The following is a 21,521-nucleotide window of genomic DNA, read 5'->3' on the forward strand; positions in this document are numbered from 1 at the left end:
GCAAAGGATGTACTGTTCACCGGGTCATATTGACATGGGCCATCTATTTAGATTTTATTACAATGCAATACAACATTTACCAAATATATTTTATCTTCATCTCAGTTACTAGCAATATAAACAATATAAACAATATTTCTGCTAAATAATTGTCATTTACCTCTGAAAAACCACATATAGTTATGAAAGTTCCATTCAGTTTTGGTGAGAAGTCTACTATGATGAAGGCAGGGAGCTGTTATATCATGTTGACTGTGAAAAATGAGAATATGAAACAAGGTCTTCATGCATCGAAAAATGACTCTTCCTGTCTCAGCATCTCACAGACTTTTTGTTGACTTGCCTTTCGATTTGTAGACCCCGGCCTGAATGAGGATCCCCAAATAAGCATGTACGGCGCCCTCCATAATGTGTGGGTCAAATATATATTTTTTGGATTTGACTAGATTTGTAATCAAACAACTCTCATATAGTTAATTAAAGTTTAGTAAAGGGTATTTTTTTTTTATACGTACATTTTGGTTTCACTTTGTAGAAATGATGGGACTTTTTATACCCATTTCAGGGCACCATAATGTTTGAGACGTATTAATGTTATGTAAACGAAAGCAGTGATGTTTAGTACTTGTCATATATCCTTTGCATGCAATGACCGCTTGAAGTCCGAGACCCACAGACGTCACCAGGTGCTGAGTATCTTCTCTAGTGATGAGAAGATGATATGGTTATATTTTCAAGGGATTTACAATGATGGACTCATAGATAGAAAAAAAAATTCTCCTGGCTACAAGGGCAGAAACACTGAAACACTGAAGCCATATTAAGCCCCGTTATAAGGTGCCGGGACACACATGGCCAAGGGAGGTGGAATAGAGTACACTTTTACCCTTACTCCCATACAAACAATGGCTTATACATATAGAAACAAACCATTAGACAAGATTTTACATCCGACAATGTAATTTTAACAAGCTTTCAGAACTTCAAAAGACGTCATACTGGTAGTTATGATTCTCATGTTTGGTAATGGATTGATTACAGACAACGTGGACTGTAGGCAGTAGGCAACTCCGAACTGTAGACCAAGACTAACATACAAAAGGTACACATAATGAATATATAGCCCATCATCTTTCTAATAACGCTGCTTTACGACGGTCCCGGCATCCTCACAACAGGAATTCAGTGGAGTACTGTACATCCCTCAGAATCAGATTCCTGCTGATGTATTGCACCGACCTTCGGTTGTCCCTTTAATCCTGCAAGAACACAGCCCCCAGCCCAGCCCCATAGGCACTGGAATGGCAGGTCATAGTCTGAACTCTGAAGCATGCGGTCCTTCAGGTCCTGATAGGCAGCTTCACATGTGGCAGTCCACAACTTCTGCAGGCTTGACTTCAGGGTAAGGTCAGTCAGTACCACGGCCCTGCTAGCAAAGTTCGGGATGAACCAGCAGTACCAGCCAACCAGACCTGGGAATGACATCCCCTGCTTTTTGGTCATGGGTGGCAGACAAGCCTTCACGACCTTAACTTTGCTTGATGAGACCTCCATCCAGCACATAGGCCAGGTACTGCACCTCAGACTTTGCCAGATGGCACTTCTGTGCATTGGCCACTAGGCCTGCTTCCTGCTAACTGACATGTTATACAGTTATACAGTTAGCTAATGTTAAATTTGACTAACTACAGGCTGACAGAAAGCAGAAAATAAATTATCTAATAGCAATTACTATTTGAAATGTGTCACATCAACGAGTAAACTCACTAGTGATCAAAATAATTAACTAAGCAGTCTGCAAAAGTTGAAAATAATCCGACAGTAAAATGGTTTTGTGGTGCTGCCACATTCAATCATCCTATCAATTCTCCATAATCTTTGTCATGTTATCATCTTTGGTTGCACCAGATGACAGCAATTTCCTCATTAATGGATAAGGTTACAATAAGGGGAAATGCTGATACACGCGCATATCAAGAGCAACTTCAACCATGTGAAGGCTAGTATAATGTAACAGTCAAATTCTAGAAAAGTTGGTGCAAAACTCACACTATGTGACCATTGGAAATATTTTGGAGCTTCTGATGTGGGCAGAAGCAACAACACTCTCTGCCCTAGGCACAAAACACAGGTTAGCTATGCTAACATGACTCACGGGACATTCTGCCTACATATGGCCTGACTGTCCACAACTAAGTTATTTTAGCTTTGTCTCTTGATCGATTGTCAGGGGCTCTTGTACTAGAGGTGACAGATGATTTAGAGAAGTCTTTAAACCACAATCACAACTAGTACCAGAGGTGACAGATGATTTAGAGAAGTTCTTTAAACCACAATCACAACCACCAACAGACTTACCAATGGCTGATGTGAATGCGCTGTGGCTTTGGTCTTCCCTGGTACCCCTGGAGTTCCCAAGCTGGTATCCTAGGGCGAGTCATCTGGGAGTAATGAAGGTCTCTGCCAATTCCAATTGATGTGGTGGTTCCACTCCTTAATCCACATGCAGAGTTCTTCTCCAATCTCCTCCTTTGTCTTCAGTCTTACTGTCATTCACTTATCATAAAGATCTCTAAGATATGCTTGAAGCTCTTTGGGTTTCTCTCCCTCGACTACTGTGTGCTCTCAGAAGTGCAGGCCAGTAAGTCACCTGGGTGATTTCATATTTCAACAACACAGCACTCTTGACCTTGTCATACTCCAATGTCTCAGTGAAGTCCATAGCGACATACACCTCTCTAACTTTTCCAGTCAAGAGTGGTACCAAGTGGAGTACCCACTCTTCTCTAGGCCAATGTTGCTATACACTCAAATGTTGTCAGATCGGAAGCGAAAGTGAAAAAAGAGACTGGCTCGCGGGGCTACACCTGCCCTGGCTTGTTTTTCCTGCCCCTCTTCTTGGACCTCCTCATGAAGCAAGGCAAACTGATGGTGAAGTGCTCCCCGTCTGCCGCAAACTGAAAAATCAAGTCTTCAAATCATACCTTGGCTCCCTCCCAGCCCGCTCTAGCACTTGTTCTGCCAATGGCTCCGCTGAAACTGTGATGAATTACACATCTACTTGATTGCACTTCTAATTTGTTGTTACATTGTTTATTATTGATATTTTTGTATTGCTATATTGTTCTTTTGCTAAGTTGTACATCTTGTTATTGTGTCATCTTCTTGTCTTCTTGTAAACTAGTTTACAGGTGATCCAATGTTTTCGAATTTGTGGTCTGAGGATTTACCTCCCACCTCTACGGTTAATTTTGCTCTTAACCCCCAATTCATGTTTTAAGTTGTTTAGGGTAAGAATGTAATGTAATTTGCCAAAAAAGATTAACATTTATTAAGATTTTAAAACTTATACACTGGGGGCGACATAGCTAAGGAGGTAAGAGCGGGTGTCTGGCAGTCGGAGGGTTGCCGGTTCGATCCCCGCCCTGGGTGTGTCAAAGTGTCCCTGAGCAAGACACCTAACCCCTAACTGCTCTGGTTAATGAGAGGCATCAATTGTAAAGCGCTTTGGATAAAAGCGCTATATAAATGCAGTCCATTTACCATTCCAATATTGAACATCTGAATTTTGATACAAATGGGAAAATGTATTTCTAGACATTCATCCATTTTAAAATTAAAAATACGTCTTTAAACTTCAAACACTCCCCATCTCCAGTTAACACAAATACTGCATTTCCCACTTAATTATTTATTATTTGTTGTCTTCCGGTACTTTTGTTGTTCGACGGACAGTATTGAACGTAGCACTTGGCCACGTCGCAGCTACCCTCTGAACTGTAGTTCTATGCAGCTACCCTTTAATCCTTTGCGTACCGTATCGTCTTTTTTTCTCAGTGGACTGCTATGCAACTGATATGTCAGGTAATATATGCGGAAAATAGTGAGTATCATGTGAACTTAAAATTGATAGCACTATGACAAATGTTACTTTCTCCTGGAATCTAGTTTTTGAATGTTTTGTTTCTGAACGGATACATCCGATTCTGCACGTACAGGAAGCTGCTGTCAAAGATGTGAAAACATAGCTACAAGCACATAGGATTTTAAACGACAGCAGGATACATAGCTACCTGCTTTTAAAAGCGTAATCTTTACTCTACACCCTCCGATTAACTCTGGAGGAGGCTGTTGCTTTGCTCGAACTATATTTAGTTGTAATGATAATTTCATTCTCTTGGGCTGTTTATTTTATATTCGTCTCAAGACCAGCAATGGGAAAAAATTACAGAATCAACTGAAGCTCTGACAGTAGGTAATATTACTACCTAGCGTTGGCAAACGGAATCTAAATATAATTAATGAAACATAATTTATGCCAACAATTATTTTAGTCATTTTTACAACTTTTTGCCAATGTCTCCGTAAGTATTTAGCTAGCCATGTTCTTCCCTTTTGGCAAGCTTCATTGACTACAGTTCCTGGGAGATAACTTTAGTGACCATTCAGATACATTGATATGCACTTACATCTGGTTAATGCTAGGTCTTGTAAGTTAGGTAATAAGTCATCATAAGTGAAATGTTATGTTATTTGAATATTATGCAACGTTTATGATAAATAGGGCCTGCAGAAAATTCGGACCTGTTCTGAAAGCAGTAGTACGATCAGTACGAGGTCCCCAGTCTCTTGTGAAACGTTTTCATACATTAATCATATAATTAGATACCACACGTGAAGCCTCAAAGCATGTGGATTGACTTCGATCTGACTCCAGTACAAGAAACGGTTTTATCTACCATTGAAAATCACAGTAGTCACATATAATTGGTACCAGAAAACTGGAAGAGTTGTCATGCATCCCCAGTAGATGATCTGGGAATTTTCTGTACATTGTTAGTCTGTCCATGTTTCACTTTGTTGGCTCTTCCCTTAACCTGCTTCATAGTACAGTATTGTCAGCATATTTATGCTGTCAGACTTTTTCAAATTAATCCTCATGGCGTAACTGGTTGCATGCCTGCCCTGTTTATCAAAATATTACTTATAGTGACCCTTTGTGGTTACAGTTGGAAAGCCACTCACATTCCTCTTGAATCAATTGTTCAGGAATATCTTCATGATCTAATAAACATTAATAGAATCCAGCCCGATGATTAGCTAACCCCTGTGATCACATTGCCCCACATCTCCAAATGATTGGTGTCCTTGAATACCTGTGCTTTGAACTTTTGGAAAATGTTTAGCAATTAGTAAGACTTAATTTCTGAAATTATAGCTGATCCATGTTTAGTGATGGTTCATGTACGAGGAATATACCTGGCCAATTACATGACGTAGCCTATTGCATTCACAGGGAATGGTGACCTTCGTGTTTGACTGAGCTACAAAAAGGAAGAGGAATACAATGGATTTTTCAAAGTTCCTGGATGATGATTTTGATGTGAAGGAATGGGTGAATGGTGCCTTTAAAATGGTTCAGAAGGATGCCCCAGGGAAGGCAGATGGTCACGCAGCCACACTGGTTATGAAACTTCAGCTCTTCATCCAGGAAGTCAACAATGCCATAGAAGGTAAGCTCACTAATGCTGTGCACAATGCAGTCTTGTTATATTTTTGTATATCTGCACAACTTGACGTGTACAATGCATCGATATCATCCATTTTTCTGCTGGTTCTTGTTATCCCCTAAAAATCAGAAACCAGGTCAGACCTAAGGAACCAGATGACGAGTGGAAAAACAATAACATTAATTGATAAATTAAGTCATGAGTAAAGACAAAAACCAGCTTACCCTGTGGCCGCCCAGGACCAGGATTTAGAACCCCTGCTGTACTTGTCTGGACTTGCTATGTGTGGTCTGTAACAAGTGCCCTAGCATATTTGAGATGCTCACAAGCTTTTCAACAGACCATTCAAAGCTGTGTTTAACCTTCCACAAACCCAATATGTTTCAGCCCAGTCTTTGCTTGCATGGATGCAGGCTGCTGTAGACAGATGAGAGGACATGAGTTTTCAGAAAAAAATTCTTCTAAAACTTCAGCATTTTAGAGATGTCCACAGAAGACATTGTAAACCTCAGTAATTTTCTTATAAATTGTTATTTTTTATCTCAGGAATGGCTGATGTGATGTTAGCCATGATGAATGCTCTAGCCTTGTACTCAAAACATAGTGATGATAGGATGGATGTTGTGTTTAATGGGATAACAACTGAGGATGCAATGTTGGTGGTGTTCATTACTTAAATGGCTTGCTGCCATGTCAGAATTTTGTAGCTGTTTGTGTTGGACTGGTATTGTTCACTGGTTAAATTTTGACATCTGACTGAGTGGACTTGACATGCTGCCTCTGGTTACGCTTACATAATTAAGACAGCTGGTAATTATTAGATTTTTGTGGTGGCGGAGGCCGATATATACTGGTTAAAACATGAAGCCTGTGCATAACATGACGACATATCACAAGAATTGTCACAGCACGAAAAGCATATCGGACAAGATTTTCAATATCATGCATCTCTGCTCAACTGATACCACCTTGCACAGAGATAGAAACGGCTCAAACTGGTATGGACTAGAAAATTACATGCAGTCTACTTGGCTGTATGTTCGCTGTGTTGAACAAATCGAAGCTGACGTCATGTTGTTTTGGGGTCACTCAAGGATCACTTAATGCTGTTTTGTCTGTTGTTGTCATGGTCCTGCCGCGGTGCAGAGAGCAGTAACCAGGCCCTTCAGAATATGCCCAGGGTGCTACGTGACGTGGAGGCTCTGAAGCAGGAGGCTTCCTTCCTGAAGGAGCAGATGATCCTGGTCAAGGAGGACATCAAGAAGTTTGAGCAGGATACAGTCCAGTCCATGCAGGTACTTCAGTAAATTACAACCTGATTATTCCTGCAGGAATCCACGTTGGTTACAGGCAGCCAGGTTAAACATACAAGAGTACTTAAAAGACTTAAAGTACTTTAATGCACAGCAGTTTAAAGTAATGCCTGAATGATTTCCTGTAATTTAAATATAGGTACTGCTAAGATAAACTTTTGATTGTTATCAATAAATAGACATGCCAAATGTTTTGAGTCCTTACTGGTGTGCAGAGAGCTCAGCTTTAGCATTATGTATTATATTTAATGTGCTTTAGTGTGAATTATAATTGGGTCATGACTGTGACCAGTACTTTTTATAAAATCATTATTAATCTGTGTTCTGTCCACTCAAATATAAATACAATATGCATAAATGCTAGACATGTAATAGGAAATTACAAATAAAGAAACATATTTGTTTTATTTACTGCTTTAATTTAGAATACTTGGTGAACCAAGTGTGGTTTGCTAGTGAACTACAGATTTTTGCCTAATGTTCTTTGTGATTCTGTTTGAGAATGAACGAAAAAACTGTCTGCCCATGTCCCACTCTATATTTAATTATTCTTATTCCTGTAACATATTTCCATACGTCCCTTATTTAACCACGTGTTTTTTATCAATTCGTAATGCTTAATCTGCTTTAGCCTTTGAAAATCTCTGGAAACATAACCTGCTGTACAAGCTCCCTTCTGGTGTTACGGGAAGAATATTTCCTTAATTTTAGCGCCAATGCCCACATTCCCCATACACATCATTGTAAAGCTGGCTTGTTGACAGAAAATTCTATAAGTATCAAACTATCCTTCATTGTAAATAAACTGTCTGGGCCAATCGAAACCATATAATGTAGTAATATTAACAAAAATATTAGAAAAACCAGGAAAGTCATTTAGTCACTTATTCGGTGTTTTTCAGCCAAACAAGGTAGCTTCTCAGACAGATGTCAAACCTAGCTCATAAATATGCATGAGGAAGCCCTGTGTAGAGCAATGCTAGTGTGATACATTTAAAAAAAATATGTACTTATCCCATTTGCCTTTTCATCAGGTTGTTCACCAAGGCATTCCCAGTATGTTATTTGAAATATATGACTTGTTTAGTCTGAGCTAAATGGCTCACCTGTGGCAAGGCTGCAAAAAAATTGCAGCCGTTTCCCATTCATAACAGAACACTAGGCCCTGCACATTCTTGCACTGCCTCTTCCTGTCTGCTCCTGCTATAGGGCCCATGGTAATCCTTTCCCACTGCAAGCCTCTATAACATAGTTCTAAGAGCGTCTCTTTTTTAAAAGTAACATTTGTCATTATAGTAATTCAGTATAAAGAAAGGTAATTATGTTTTTATTAACCCAACCCCGTCCTTTTCTCCTATCCCTAAAATCCACAGCTATACATTTAAGTGTGCTCTCAATATCCCATGTTGTGTGATCATTTTGACTGTAATGTACACAACAGACCCGCTGTATTTCACTAAACAAATTTCTGGAGAAGAACGGCTAAATATACATTTTATTGAATAATTGTATAATCTGCATTTATACCGCTGTCTTAGTTCTGGTAAACCTTATGAAGGTTTCCTGATTATCACTTCCTGTATGATGCTGCTGATTAATTGCTGAACTTTCTTCTTCCTGTTTCCTATGCGGTTGTTCTAATAAGTGAATGGCGGTGGCCATGTAGAACAACAGGAAATGTCATGCCCAGCTGCGCAAAATGGATTCATTTTGCTTATGTAATTAGCTTTAGATTGACTGTGTTGGTCATTAATATCCTCACCCTGAGCTGACCAGAGGAGGATAGGCTTCCCGCTGGAGTGTAATTCCTCCCAAAGTTTCTTCTTATCTGTCACCCCCCCGAGCACCCCCCCCCCCCACCCCCAATGGGGTTTTCCTTGCCACCATTGCCCTGGGCTTGCCAGGGTCCACTGTAAGGCATGTTGTGACAAATGTTTGTAAAAAAAAATTCTGTTCAAAAATATAATTCTGTGTGCATGACATGTTGTGTTACCGATAGCCCAGGATGGAGGAGACGTGAAACTGCAGAGGAAACAGTTGTGTGGTTGGTTTATGTAGAAACAATGTTATGATGGTTCCTGTTTGTGTCTGTAGGTAGCCGAGGTACACAGGAAATCAGCATTAACATTCGAGACACCACAGTGGCATCTAAGCAACGTATGCATGTTGTGTACGTTTCTGGGAAACTTCTCTTTGGGCTGTACAGTAATTTGTGCAAGTCATTGTTGGCCATGGTTTCTGAAGGGCAAATCTAGCGGTTTCATGGGTTAGATCTCACCGCTGTGTTTCAAGGAAATGCATTTGCCCTATATTTAAGAAGATTTATAAACTGTGTGTCCCAGACCAGGGAGAAAACTGCAAGCTAGTGTGCAAGAGGGAGTGTTGAAGGTGCTGATGGGTGTGTTGGTCTTATCGAGTCTCTTTTCCCCAGGTCTTGGTGGAGATTGATCAGGTGAAGTCTCGCATGCAGCTGGCCGCCGAGGCTCTGCAGGAAGCGGACAAATGGAGCACGCTGAGCGCAGACATCGAAGAGACTTTCAAGACTCAGGTGGCTGGAAGAGGGCTATCTTCTTCTCACTGTGTGATCTTTGACTGCTCGCAGCCTGGTGGATGTTCCGTTCATGTGGTCAGCAACTCTGGAGAATATCCACATGGGATATCCAGATCCCCAGTCTGTCTATTAATGGGAAGAGAATGAAGAATATTATCTCATGTTGTAGAAATTTTGTAAAATTATGTTTTTGTGGATTAAATTATTTGCATTGCCTCCTTATACTCCCTATGCACTGTCAGGCAAGGTTAACAGAAAGCAATGCACACTGTGTAAATCAAACGGGTGACTCAGATGCTGACCCAGTGCTCTGTGCTCCTCATTCCTCCCCAGGACCTGGCCCTGATCTCCTCCAAGCTCACCAGCATGCAGAGCAGTTTGGCCATGCTGGTGGACACCCCCGACTACTCTGAGAAGTGCGTCCACCTGGAGGCCCTGAAGAACAGGCTGGAGGCCCTGGCCAGCCCCCAGATTGTGGCCACCTTCAATTCGCAGTCTCTGGGTGAGAGATTGCCTCGTGTGAGGCCTGTGCTGCTGGCCCCATGCACGCTGGTTCCATGCACGCTGGTTCCATGCACGCTGGCCCCATGCACGCTGGCCCCATGCACGCTGGTTCCATGCACGCTGGTTCCATGCACGCTGGTTCCATGCACGCTGGCCCCATGCACGCTGGCCCCATGCATGCTGACTCCATGCACGCTGGCCCCATGCACGCTGGCTCTGTGCATGAAAGCCCCCCACGTAAAATCAAACGTTTGCGTTTTGACTGTTCTTCTTTTGTTTTTGCTGTCCCCAGACCAAGCAAAGCTGTGTGTGAAAGTCTTCACAGAGATCGACAGGATGCCTCCCTATCTAAAGTCCAACGTTTGCGTTTTGACTGTTCCTCTTTTCTTTTCGCTGTCCCCAGACCAAGCAAAGCTGTTTGTGAAAGTCTTCACAGAGATCGATAGGATGCCGCAACTCCTTGCCTATTACTACAAGTGTCACAAGGTGAGACACGCTAGACACTTCCCAAACCCTGCTTTCTGCTTCTTGATCTGTGCACACTTCCCGACCGCAGGAACGGGGCGGGCTCATCTGAAGGCAGCCGGCCTGTGAGGCGGCTCTGTGGTTTGCGGTAATGCCGCGGCGCTTCTCTGCCCACAGGGTCAGCTGGTGGGCGTGTGGCAGGACCTGTGCCAGACCGAGCTCGGCCTCGGCAAGCAGCTGGCCGAGCTCTACGACACGCTGCTCTCCACGTGGCACTCGCAGCTGCAGTGGAGCAGTCAGGTACGGCGCCACCAAGGCCCTTTGACCAATCGGCACCCTCGCGCCCGGGGGCTTATGCTACGAGCCGAATATTTCGCTGCGTTAAGAATGTTCTGCTCATTGACTTGGAAGTACTCTCTGGTTTTGCTGCTTTGCAGTGATCCATGTTTCGTGTGCGTGTTGTGGGGGGTGGGAACATTGGCTTCCCTAGATTGGTGGCAGGGTGATATACTGTAGTTAGCTTAAAGGTATAATTAGCCACAGCATAAAGAGCTGTGTTAGTTTTTTTTGGTAGCCCTCTGTCACCTAACCTGCAACGTTCTGATACCAGTTTCTCAGTCAGTCCCATTTCCTGTTAAGTTTTGGAGGCCTTCAATATGTTTCAGCTGTTTGCTTGTCTCCTTGTTCGAATCAGCCAAACGACGCTACACTATCATTTTGAAATGATGCGTATTCTGTGATGTGATAGGTGTCTCTTTTAGAGCAGTGTGGGTCAGACTCTGTGTTGATTGGTGTCTGGCAGGTGTTTAAGAACCCGTACGAGGTGGTGACCGTGCTGCTGATCCAGACGCTGGGCGCCATGGTGCCGTCTATCCCAGTGTGCCTCAGCACGGCCATGGAGCGCGCCCCCCAGGAGGACAAGCTGGAGACCCTGCTGGAGCTCCACCAGACCGCCGCCAACTTCGGGAGGAACCTGGAGGCGGCCATGCTGCCCCACCTGGGTAGGGTCGAGCGCCGATTGGCTCAGGGCCACGTGCTGAGGCGCCAAGCAGGAAGCTAAATCTCACAATACACCCCCCCCCCCCCTTTGTCTTTGACGCCAGGCGAGACCAACCTGCTGAAAGTGGCCGAGCTGGTGACTGCCCTTTATGACCCCTACAAGCCTTACCAGCTGCAGTACGGGGAACTGGAGGAGTCCAACCTGCTGATTCAGATCAGCGCGGTGCCCTTGGTGAGTGGAGCTCCTCCCCCTTACGGGACGCAGGACTGTTTCTCATGAAAAAGGTTATCTGGGGCGAGTGCCATCCGTCTCAGTATTAGTCATACCGCCTCCCTCGCCCTTGTTTGTGGAGATCCGCTCGGAGCGCGCGCAACTGCGCCGTGGGCTGGTGACTGATGTGCTGTGCACCGCGGTTGTGCTTGGCAGGAGCGTGGGGAGGTGATAGACTGCGTGCAGGAGCTCAGCCAGTCCGTCACCAAGCTCTTCGGCCTGGCCGGCGCGGCTGTGGACCGCTGCGTCAAGCTGACCGACGGCCTGGCCGTCTGCGGGCTGCTGAAGGCTCTCAAAGCGCTCTTCACCAAGTACGTACTCAAAGCGCTCTTCACCAAGTATGCACTCAAAGCGCTCTTCGCTAAGTACGTACTCAAAGCGCTCTTCACCGAGTGCGGGACGTCTGAACCGTCTGCTTTCTCCGACGCGCGCATGCGCGCCCACATGAGCACACACACACACATCCACCTCCACAGCGCACAGACACAAGCACTATTCATAGACCCAGACTGACGCAGGCTCCGCCGCTACTCAACCCACACACCCAGCCACATGCGCGCATGCACATTAACTACTGATTATACATTACTCACAGATATGCAAACTGAAGCACAGTTCAACTTGTACGTGCACGTATGCACATACACTACCCACAGACACGCATGCGCACAAACAGGTAGTCTGATAAGCACAAAAACATACGTGTGTACAACCTGTACAGTTCACCTTGCGTGTGCACGTACACATGTACTCATCTGTGTGCGTACGTGTCTGTGGGTAGTGTATGTGCATGTGCACGTGCAAGGTGAACTGTACTTCTGTTTGTGTATCTGTGAGTGATGGAAGTAGTTAATGTGCCTGGGTGTGTGGGTTGAGTGGCGCCTGAGCCTGCGTCCATGGATTTTTAGACATGAGCGCTTACACAAACTCAGGCGCACGCGCACATACATGCCACCTACAGACGTAGACACATGCATCATAGGAGGACAATTATTCACAATACACAATGACTAACATGCACACCTCACAGACACACAGACATGAACACACAAACATTAAACATGCACACACACACACACGCACATGCATACACACACACACACACACACACACACACACATGCTTTTGTGGAGGAAATGTCCACGTGGCTATTTCTGCTGGTCTCCAGAAAATGCAGTGTCTTGCCTCAAGTGCAGCATGTTTACCACAGGAATAAAGTTTAAAGTTCAGGAGGTACGCGCTGTTTGTAGACATGATGCACTCAGACACTCACAGACATTCAGAGCTGATAAATAGGAGTGGTCGCTCTTACTGTCAGTGCTCCTCAAGTCGACCGTTTTCTGCAGGTACGTGTCGGACTTCTCCATCACCCTGCAGTCCATCCGAAAGAAGTGCAGGCTGGAGGACACCTGCAGTGCCTCGGCGTACCAGGAGGACTGGACCGCCTTCCAGAACTCGGTCAGGTGGGTGTGGTTGCCTGGTCAAACCCCCCTGACCGCCTGTCAGACCGTCACTGTTAGAGCAGAGCTCCCAGGAGCACACATGGAGGCGTACTGCCGTCTTCTGGCTTTCTAAGTAACAATGGCATTTCGCAAGGAATGGTGTTTCTTGTGAGCGTGTTCATTGGGAACAAAGTTTTTTTTTTTTTTTTTTGAGTTTCCCTAAATATTACAGATTAATGCTGCATGATAGAAAAAGTAATTGACTAGCTCCTTGGTAAAACTACAAATCAAGAAATATTTGCAAGAAAGTTTGCATTTGACTAAGTTTGTGGTTGGTTAATTTCATGAGCCAGAAGGTAAATGCTTACATCCTATTGTACAAACATCCCTTTTCCCATGAAAATGCACTGTCATTAGATTTTCATTTCCCAGCACTGCTGGTTAGATTAAAATGGCTTCCGTTTCATTGTTGCATATCAGTTTTACTTGTACGGTTATTGCCATTTCCCTCTGGTTCTTTTGTACTGTAGGATTATTGCCACTTGTGGTGAGCTGCTGAGGCAGTGTGGAGCGTTTGAGCAGCAGCTGTCTAACAGGTAAGAGGCTCAGCGGCATTTGGAGCCTTTTCTGTCTTACTGTCTTTGTTACTCACTTCCTTTTATTACACAGTAAGGAGTATCTATTTTTCACCTGCTTCTGCTTCTCCTCATCATTTGTAGTGCACAATGGGACCTGTCTAATGTACCCTCTGGTAGCTCAGTGGAGATTTAGATTGATATCATTTAGACTTATGGATACCATGTTTTGAATGGGGACACTCGGACTATAGGAACGCTCTGAAGTTAGTATGGTGTCAACACAGTGCGTGAGCTGTAGATACAGTCAGCTCTTAATGAAAAGCTTTGAATCCCCCCTCCCTCCCAGGTGAATGTACTAACTGACTGTGAGATTGAGCGGTTAGCGGGTGGAATTTAGACCCGTGTCAGTTGGCGCTGGCACACTGACGTCGCCCCTGAGCCGCGTGTCTGTGCTCCCTGCCCGCAGGATCCTGGCCACGGCCGGTAGGTACCTGTCAGAATCCTACAGCCCCCGCAGCTTGGCCGGGATACAGGAGGCCAGCTCCGCAGACAGGAAGGCCTCCGCTAAGAACCCCTGGCAGGAGTACAACTACCTGCTGAAGGGGGACCCCGCCGAGTACGCCAGCCTGATGGAGATGCTGTACAACCTGAAGGTGAGGGAGGAGCTGAGGGTGTAGCGTGGGTGTTTCACAACTGTGTTAAAGATGGCCGCCGTCCTTTCCGCTGATGTTAGAGACTTTGCAGCTCTGGTTTAAGTCTCAAATCTGGTTTAATTCTGGAATAGCATGACTAAGTGGCTATTGGATATTTTTTTGTGATTGAATTGAATATTTAAGACCCAGTCAATGGCTTTCCACAAATATTTGTATTGCGGGTAAGATCGCAAAAGACAAAACAGTTGTTAATGGGAACGCTTCTGGGAAGTGTTTTGCTCCTGGTTCCCATTTGAAACAGTTTTCGGGCGGGCGAAGTGCTCAGTGCCTGTGTGCTCCCTGTGTTTCAGGAGAAGGGCACGGGTAACTCCAGCCTCCTCACCGAGCCCCGCGCCGCCCTCACCCGCCTCAACCAGCAGGCAAACCAGCTGGCCTTTGACTCCGTCTTCCTGCAGATCAAGCACCAGCTCTGCCTGGTCTCCAAGATCGAGGTGAGGGCTGCCATTCGCTTTGAGCTAACGGCTAACCTGCTAGGATGAACTGCCTGTTTTTTCTTTAAGGATTCTACTTGATGGTCTTTGTGCAATCGTGCTATCTTTGTCAGCAGAGCAGGAACTCCAGTGGTATGGGAGAGAGTCTGACAGAGGACCTGCCCACCTTCAGTCTGTCTCCACTGGAGTACATCAGCAATGTAAGCCTGACCTGCAGTGCATGCCCAGGGTACCAGAGGTCAGATAAATGGATAGTTGTGTGCATAAGCTCTATGCAGGAGGTCCCGGAGCAGCGCTAGAATTTCGTGGACTTCACAGAAAGTATTTATTATATTACACTACTTTTTTACACTGGTACAAAAACATATTTACCATATTCCACAGGTTCTTGAAATGTGAAAATTACAGCAAGTGCATTTGTACACACCAAACAATCTATTTATCCCAAAGATTTTTTTAAACTTATTAAACCCAGAAACCATCGTGCGCCCCTCCAAAAGGCCTTCCCTGTGTTACTGTTTTCCTCCCAGATTGCCGCACAGCCTGTGAATGGTCCACAAAGCCTGAAATCATTGCGCGTCTTTATGGCTTTGTCTTGTAATCTGTGATTAAATCTGTTCATCAGAGTTAATGCCTCGCAGAAGCAGGCTTTGACAATCCTCAACAGAGATAATGGCGCTCTATTTAGATTCACAGCCCTTATCTGAGAGAGGGAAGATGACTGTGTGGGCGGTGATAAGGGCAGTCTTTCAAAATGATGCAAGTTGTTCTCTGTCGTTATGTAGCATCGCAGCATGTCCAATGAACGAATCATCTTTCGGGAGCGTGGGAATTGAAGTCCATTCCTCATGGTTACACGTGTCTGTGTCCCTCCTCAGATTGGCCAGTACATCATGTCCCTGCCTTTGCATCTGGAGCCCTTCGTCACACAGGAGGACCCAGCGCTGGAGCTGGCGCTGCATGCTGGGAAACTGCCCTTCCCTCCTGAGCAAGGTGATCCCGCACACAGCCCCCTCCCTGTTTCCTCCTGCAACACGTCAAACTCTCCATTCGGGGGTTCCTCTCTGCTGTCTGCTGTCCATTGTATTAGGGCAGCATTATAATAATTCAAGTCTCAACTACTGGTTAGGGACCATTTGATAATACCGTCTGAAAATACATAAAATTACACACTTTGTGGGTGTACGTATAGTACCAGACTTTTCTTAATTTGTTTAAGGTATTACATATCTTCAGTAGTTTAAATTTCTATACATCACCAGTTTCATCAGTTTCATCTAAAATACATTTTTATAAGTTCATTTATAGGCATTGCTTGTTATTTTTAAGTATATCTCTGATCTCTTTCGTAACATCCTGTTACTACTCACTAATATATTTTGTGGTTTTTTGTGGTAGTGAAAATTCTGGCCTTATGTGTTTTTAATTAATTCACTGTGGTAACAATTTGTAACAATTGTAGTATATGTATTTGCTCTGCCAAACTGTCAGACTGTATTTATAAATGCTGGATAGGTTTGAATGTGGCTGGGAAGGTGTTTACAAAGAACTGGACAGTTGCCTAAGATAATTGGTATTTTATTTCAAATAGGTGATGACCTGCCTGAGTTGGATAACACTGCAGACTATTGGCTGGGCTCAATCGCCAGGGCAACGATGCAGACGTACTGTGATGCCATTCTGCTGATCCCTGAGCTCACCCCCCACTCCACCAAGCAGCTGGCCACTGATATAGGTAAGCGATGGTCATACGGGCCTAACTAACGATGCTCTACAAAGTTCATTCTCCAGCTGTTTCCTGTGCACAAGAAAGGTTTTTAAACTCTGGTTCAGTTGGAATCGTTAATTACTTCTTTAAATAATTATTTTAATTATTTCAGATGATCTCAAGGCTGTTTGAAGGCTCTTATTCAGATAGTATGGCCGTAACTTTTAAAGATTAATTAGGTTTTTTTTCAACCTGTCAGTAGCTTCACAGTGGTGTTTATTGGGCATGTCAAGATACAGGTTCAGTTTACCACAAACAAGTCTTGTTTATCTAAACTTCTTATTTGGAAGTGAGAACGAATGTGAAATTTGACATTTGTTTGCTGAAATAAGGAGTGAAAATAATTCGATTTCTACTTGCAGAATTGACCTACTGCATTTACACAATTATTTAGTGGCAGTTTTTTTACACTTTAAGATTGTATTTGGCTTCGTATTTCATCAGAAACTACAGTAAAATTTATCCAGGAAATAATCCAGCAAGCAAAGAATGCCACGTTTTTTGGGATAAATGAAAAGACACAGGAAGAACTGTAAACATGAGCAATCATATTTTTTTGTTATCATGAAACTTCATAACAGCAACTTAAAAGATGTAAGAAATCGTCTAAAATTTTTCTAAATGTTATACCTAGTGCATATTTATTTTAAAAAGTCAACTAGCAACATAAAAAATAAGAAAATAATAATAAACAAACTTTAGATAAAAAAAGGAAATAAGCACTGAAAATAGCTTTTCAGAGACATAAAAATAATTGTGTGATTTGGTCAGACCTAGCACTTGGTGTGCAACTCACTTGAACTGGCCAGCACTCTTGAGAGCCTTTCAATCTGGCACTCAGGAGCTTGGCACTCTTGAGATGGGTGGAAATGCGCACCCTAGTGGTGGCCATGCTGATGTGCTCCTGCTCCTCCGTTGTACCGATATTGTAGCTCGCTTAATGATGCGTTACTGATAGGCCCGGTGAGCTGATTGTGACGAATGACTGTTGACTGCGAAATAGCGACGCTCGTGGCTAAAAAAAAAAGGAGGAATGGGGAAAAATAACTCGCCGGAGAAAGGCTGTAAAATAAGAACTTGAATGATCTCCCCGTCTGTCATTAGATCACTCGCCGCTTGTGCGAGAGTGCTGCTGGCAGAATGTGCTGTAAGGCACGCATCACACACTGCTGAGTCATCGCTGAGTGGGCCCACTAGAGGCTTCCACATCGGGCTCTGCGGGGATGCAGCAGCTGATCACGCTGCAGTCAGCACTAAACAGCCCGAGTAGTGAAGGGAGCACAGTCCCGGCATATGGGAGTTAAGTCGTCTCGTCACGCAGAGAGACGGCATATGGGTGGACAGCGTGTTTCAGGGGACGGGGAGCGCCTCCGTTTACCCCCGCGCGACTGAACAGCTCCCAGATTGGATCGGCATACTGAGAGCAGGGCTTTCCATTTGGATTTTTGTCAATGCTTAAAAGTTTCTGGCATGAAAGCTTCAGTCTAATTCTGGCACATGGACAAGATCTTTAGGTAAGCAGGACTAGTTTTGGGCCTTAGCACAAACAACAGAAGATCTGTTTCAGTTGCCATATGCATTCAGTTAACATGAAAATCAACTGAACTAACCTGCAGTCTATGAATGATCGAATCTGATTATGCTACTCATTATACTGTCAGCTGTTGAAGGAGTTTGGAGATGCTAGGTGACCTATAGAAACATACTTTCACAGAGAAGTGAGAGTGCATGCTTTTGTTTGTGCGTTCGCGTTTTTTGACAGAAGCTCTCGCCCTCTAGACTACTTGAGCAACGTGATGGACGCTCTGGGTCTCCAGCCCTCACGGACCCTGCAGCAGATAGTCAGCCTTCTGAAGGCCAAGCCCGAGGACTACAGACAGACAGCCAAACCCCTGTCCCGAAGACTCGCCTCCTCAATAGCTGCCATGAGGAATATTGATTACTGAACGGGGATGGTGACCAAATGAGGTAAAGCCTTCACGTCACTGAATGTGGGAGACATGACATGTCCTGGCCGAACAGCCTGGTTTTCCTTTGCTTCGTGACACAGGCTGATTTTTACACATCCGTTAAATGGGTTTATGCTTTTAATATTTGAATACATCTCTTTTAAACCGTATCACCTAAATAAATAATTTTGTGTAATTTTTTGCGACTGGATATTGCATTCAAGTGAAGGTGCTCCGGTTGACTCCTGTGTTTCAGTCGGCAAAGTCGCGTGGAAGCCATCCGTTTAACGGAAGCCGATCCTCTTCTCATCCGCGCAGTCTACAGCGGCGGCGGCTGCGTACTGAGGGCAGGCTGCCACACGACCGTACTGTCACAGCTGCGGAGGGCAGACGCAATTAGTACCCGAACAGGCCCATCTGAGAACACCGCGTTCTCAAAGTGCTACCGTGGGCGCGGGCGCAAAAAACAAAGACAGCAATTGAATCTGCGGGGCGCTTGTCACCGGAGCCGATGCCCCGTTTGTCTCCGGCACGAGGCCCTCTTAAGAAGGTTTTCATGTAATGGCACTGTGGAGTAATGGCCCCCGGGCCCACTTACCGGCGTTCCTCTGCTGCTGCTTCGGCGCGGCGTTTAACCCTAAAGGCTTTTAGGCCTCACAGAGATGAAAAGATGGGGTCATTAATAGGGAGGTGAAGGCTAAACGCTAATGCCGGCTGTGCAGCGAGGCAGGGAAGGTTGGGGAGGAGTGTGAAGGCACTCTGCTGTGCTGCTGTGCCGGACGCTTGTATTACACCGTGTTCTGAGGCACTGTGACCTTGTAGCGGACTCCCGCGTGCATCAAATTGAGCCGCCTCCTGAGTCACCAAAACGGTCGTCATCAGTCGCCTATTGCGTGTGGCTTTCCTGTCATTGACGCTCCACGTGAGTCAGAGGTGCTAACCTCACCTGACGGGAGTTTCGTACTTTATTCTCTTTTCTCCGCCAGATACAGACCTTGGCAGAAGTCAGCTGGCCTGCTACAGTTGAGGGAGGGGTCAGAGAGAGCTGAGGGGAAGCGGGCCACCACTCAGCGGAACGCGTGAAGAAGAGGTCGCTGATTCACTGGCATGTTCCTCGCATGCTCACCGGCAGGCCTGAGAACGCTGCAGCAGTTCACGTGGGAAACTCACCCTACATTTGAGCTGACTTGCAGCAGATCCTTTCCTGACTTGTTTTTTTGTTTTTTTTTTGTGCAGCTGCTCTGGCTGCAGGCAGACAATAATTGAAGGGTAGGGACCCTGGGGACCAAGGATGGCTGGGAATCATATGATTTATGTTTAAAAAGGCAGAGAGCCTATTGTCACAGTAAATCAGCCTCATTTAAAGAAAAATACTGGATTTTCAAGAACTTGGTGTTTTAGCTTGAGCTTTTAAGCACTATATTGCTACTCATGACAGTTGACATTTTCTATCTGTGTTGACATGAGCTTCTTTTTCTTTTTTTTTAATAATTGAATTTTTGATGTATTAGTTACTGTGTTTCATAGTGCTTATATGTAAGATCAATGTAAAGTCATATCTTATGTCCAATTTAAACAATTGTAATCTGATAATAATAGGGATATGAAATTGTTTTGATGTCTTCTGATTCATACAGATTGCTCAAATCTCAATAAACATTACACTACCTTCTGTGTCATTTCACTTGTGCAGATTTCAACTTGTTCCACATCTAACAATGATTTCCTCACATAGGACTTGGTAATACAGGATATGGTAAGTGTTACTGTACATGGTGCCCCAGTGGCTGGTCTAGTCTTGGAGATACGAGTTGCTGTTGTGTTTAAATTCCTGAAGGCTGAAAAGCAAGCTTTGTCTAGCACTTGACAGCCAAATAATCTAATGTAAAGAGCTAGTCCTTCTGATGGCGCCGGTGTCTGAGAGGAAAGGCAGTTGTGTTGTGCAATTGTTTGACACTGAGCTTGTGACTATGTTTAAGGTTGAAAGTTTAATTCCCAAGCAAGCCATTGTTCCCTAAGCTTCAGTAGCGACATGTAAGATGTAAAACTGTTTGTACAAGGATAAATATCGGTAACTTCACAGCAGATCTCTGTCCACTTATCACTCCCCAGGAGTGACCATAGGGAGTGAGAGACTGAGATAATGACAGCGTGCCAGACTTGCAGGACCACTTGTCGTCGAATGATCTGCAGGCTGCAAATCCGTGCACACTAAAGGCACATTGCGAGTCTCAACAGATTCACACAAGTTCCACACGTGAGCCTTAGATTGAAATCACACTCGGGCAGAGGAAACTGATGTAAATGGATAAAACTTGCTGTCTCAAAATCGGGATCTAACACCTGGGCCACATTCAAGATAAGAAAGGCGTTTCATGATTTGTTTATTAGTGGGAACGGTGCAGAACACTGCAAACTGGCTTGAGTGTACAGATTGTTCGAATCAAACCGTTTTGGATCTTGAACACAGCCCTGATGTGCCTCAGCCCTGAAATTATTGCAGTTACATCAATAGGGAGGCTCAATAGTATATTTTATGCTAGATATACAGTTCAGATGCCTTTCCCACAGTAGGCCGTTAAATAATATTTTCATTGTACGTTTGGGTTTGTTCAATACTTTGTTGTTAAAACCTGTATGTTGAGATTGCTATATTGTATTAAATTATTGGGATTAAATTATATAGGAATGTACTACTAATACAAATCAGGGAACACAAAGCACCCATAACTCCTCTCAGATTCCCCCCACCCTCCACACCATTCAGTTGAAGGTGCTTCTTTTCCATGTCTGTCTTACTTGTACTGAGTCTTTGAAGTCAGATGGCCTCAGGGTGGATAAACAAGTCAGACTGGATCTGTGTCAACTGTAGAGTGCATCTGGCCCACCTCCTCAGATCTCTGATTTCATCAACCCCATTATCATGAGAGGCCCAACCCAAACGCCCATGGTAATTACACAGGCCCTCCCTCTTTCACTGTTTACCCTCCCCCGTCACACTCCCAACATCAAAACAACCATCTCTCA

The 21,521-nt window shown here is 44.4% G+C and overlaps 1 protein-coding gene across 4 annotated transcripts; it reads left to right on the forward strand.

Annotated features, from left to right (window-relative positions):
* Positions 1 to 3,735: 3,735 nt before the first annotated feature.
* Positions 3,736 to 20,173, forward strand: cog7 (component of oligomeric golgi complex 7). Of its 4 annotated transcripts, none has more exons than XM_035406946.1 (19): positions 3,736 to 3,864; positions 5,297 to 5,513; positions 6,657 to 6,805; positions 9,255 to 9,371; positions 9,708 to 9,876; positions 10,282 to 10,364; positions 10,521 to 10,643; positions 11,146 to 11,344; positions 11,447 to 11,574; positions 11,770 to 11,924; positions 12,960 to 13,076; positions 13,586 to 13,651; positions 14,100 to 14,286; positions 14,637 to 14,777; positions 14,894 to 14,977; positions 15,656 to 15,770; positions 16,369 to 16,512; positions 18,325 to 18,513; positions 19,481 to 20,173. In XM_035406946.1, exons 2-18 carry the CDS (start codon positions 5,348 to 5,350, stop codon positions 18,489 to 18,491), a joined length of 2,310 nt encoding a protein of 769 aa, XP_035262837.1. In that variant the 5' UTR covers positions 3,736 to 3,864; positions 5,297 to 5,347; the 3' UTR covers positions 18,492 to 18,513; positions 19,481 to 20,173. The 4 variants fall into 4 exon arrangements, with proteins under 4 accessions (XP_035262837.1, XP_035262839.1, XP_035262836.1 ...); XM_035406948.1 differs by having other exon boundaries at positions 3,751 to 3,883; XM_035406945.1 differs by lacking the exon at positions 3,736 to 3,864 and adding an exon at positions 3,972 to 4,251.
* The last annotated feature ends 1,348 nt before the right edge of the window (positions 20,174 to 21,521 follow it).

The sequence above is a fragment of the Anguilla anguilla genome, chromosome 2 (assembly GCF_013347855.1).
Source record: "Anguilla anguilla isolate fAngAng1 chromosome 2, fAngAng1.pri, whole genome shotgun sequence".
NCBI lineage: Eukaryota > Metazoa > Chordata > Actinopteri > Anguilliformes > Anguillidae > Anguilla > Anguilla anguilla.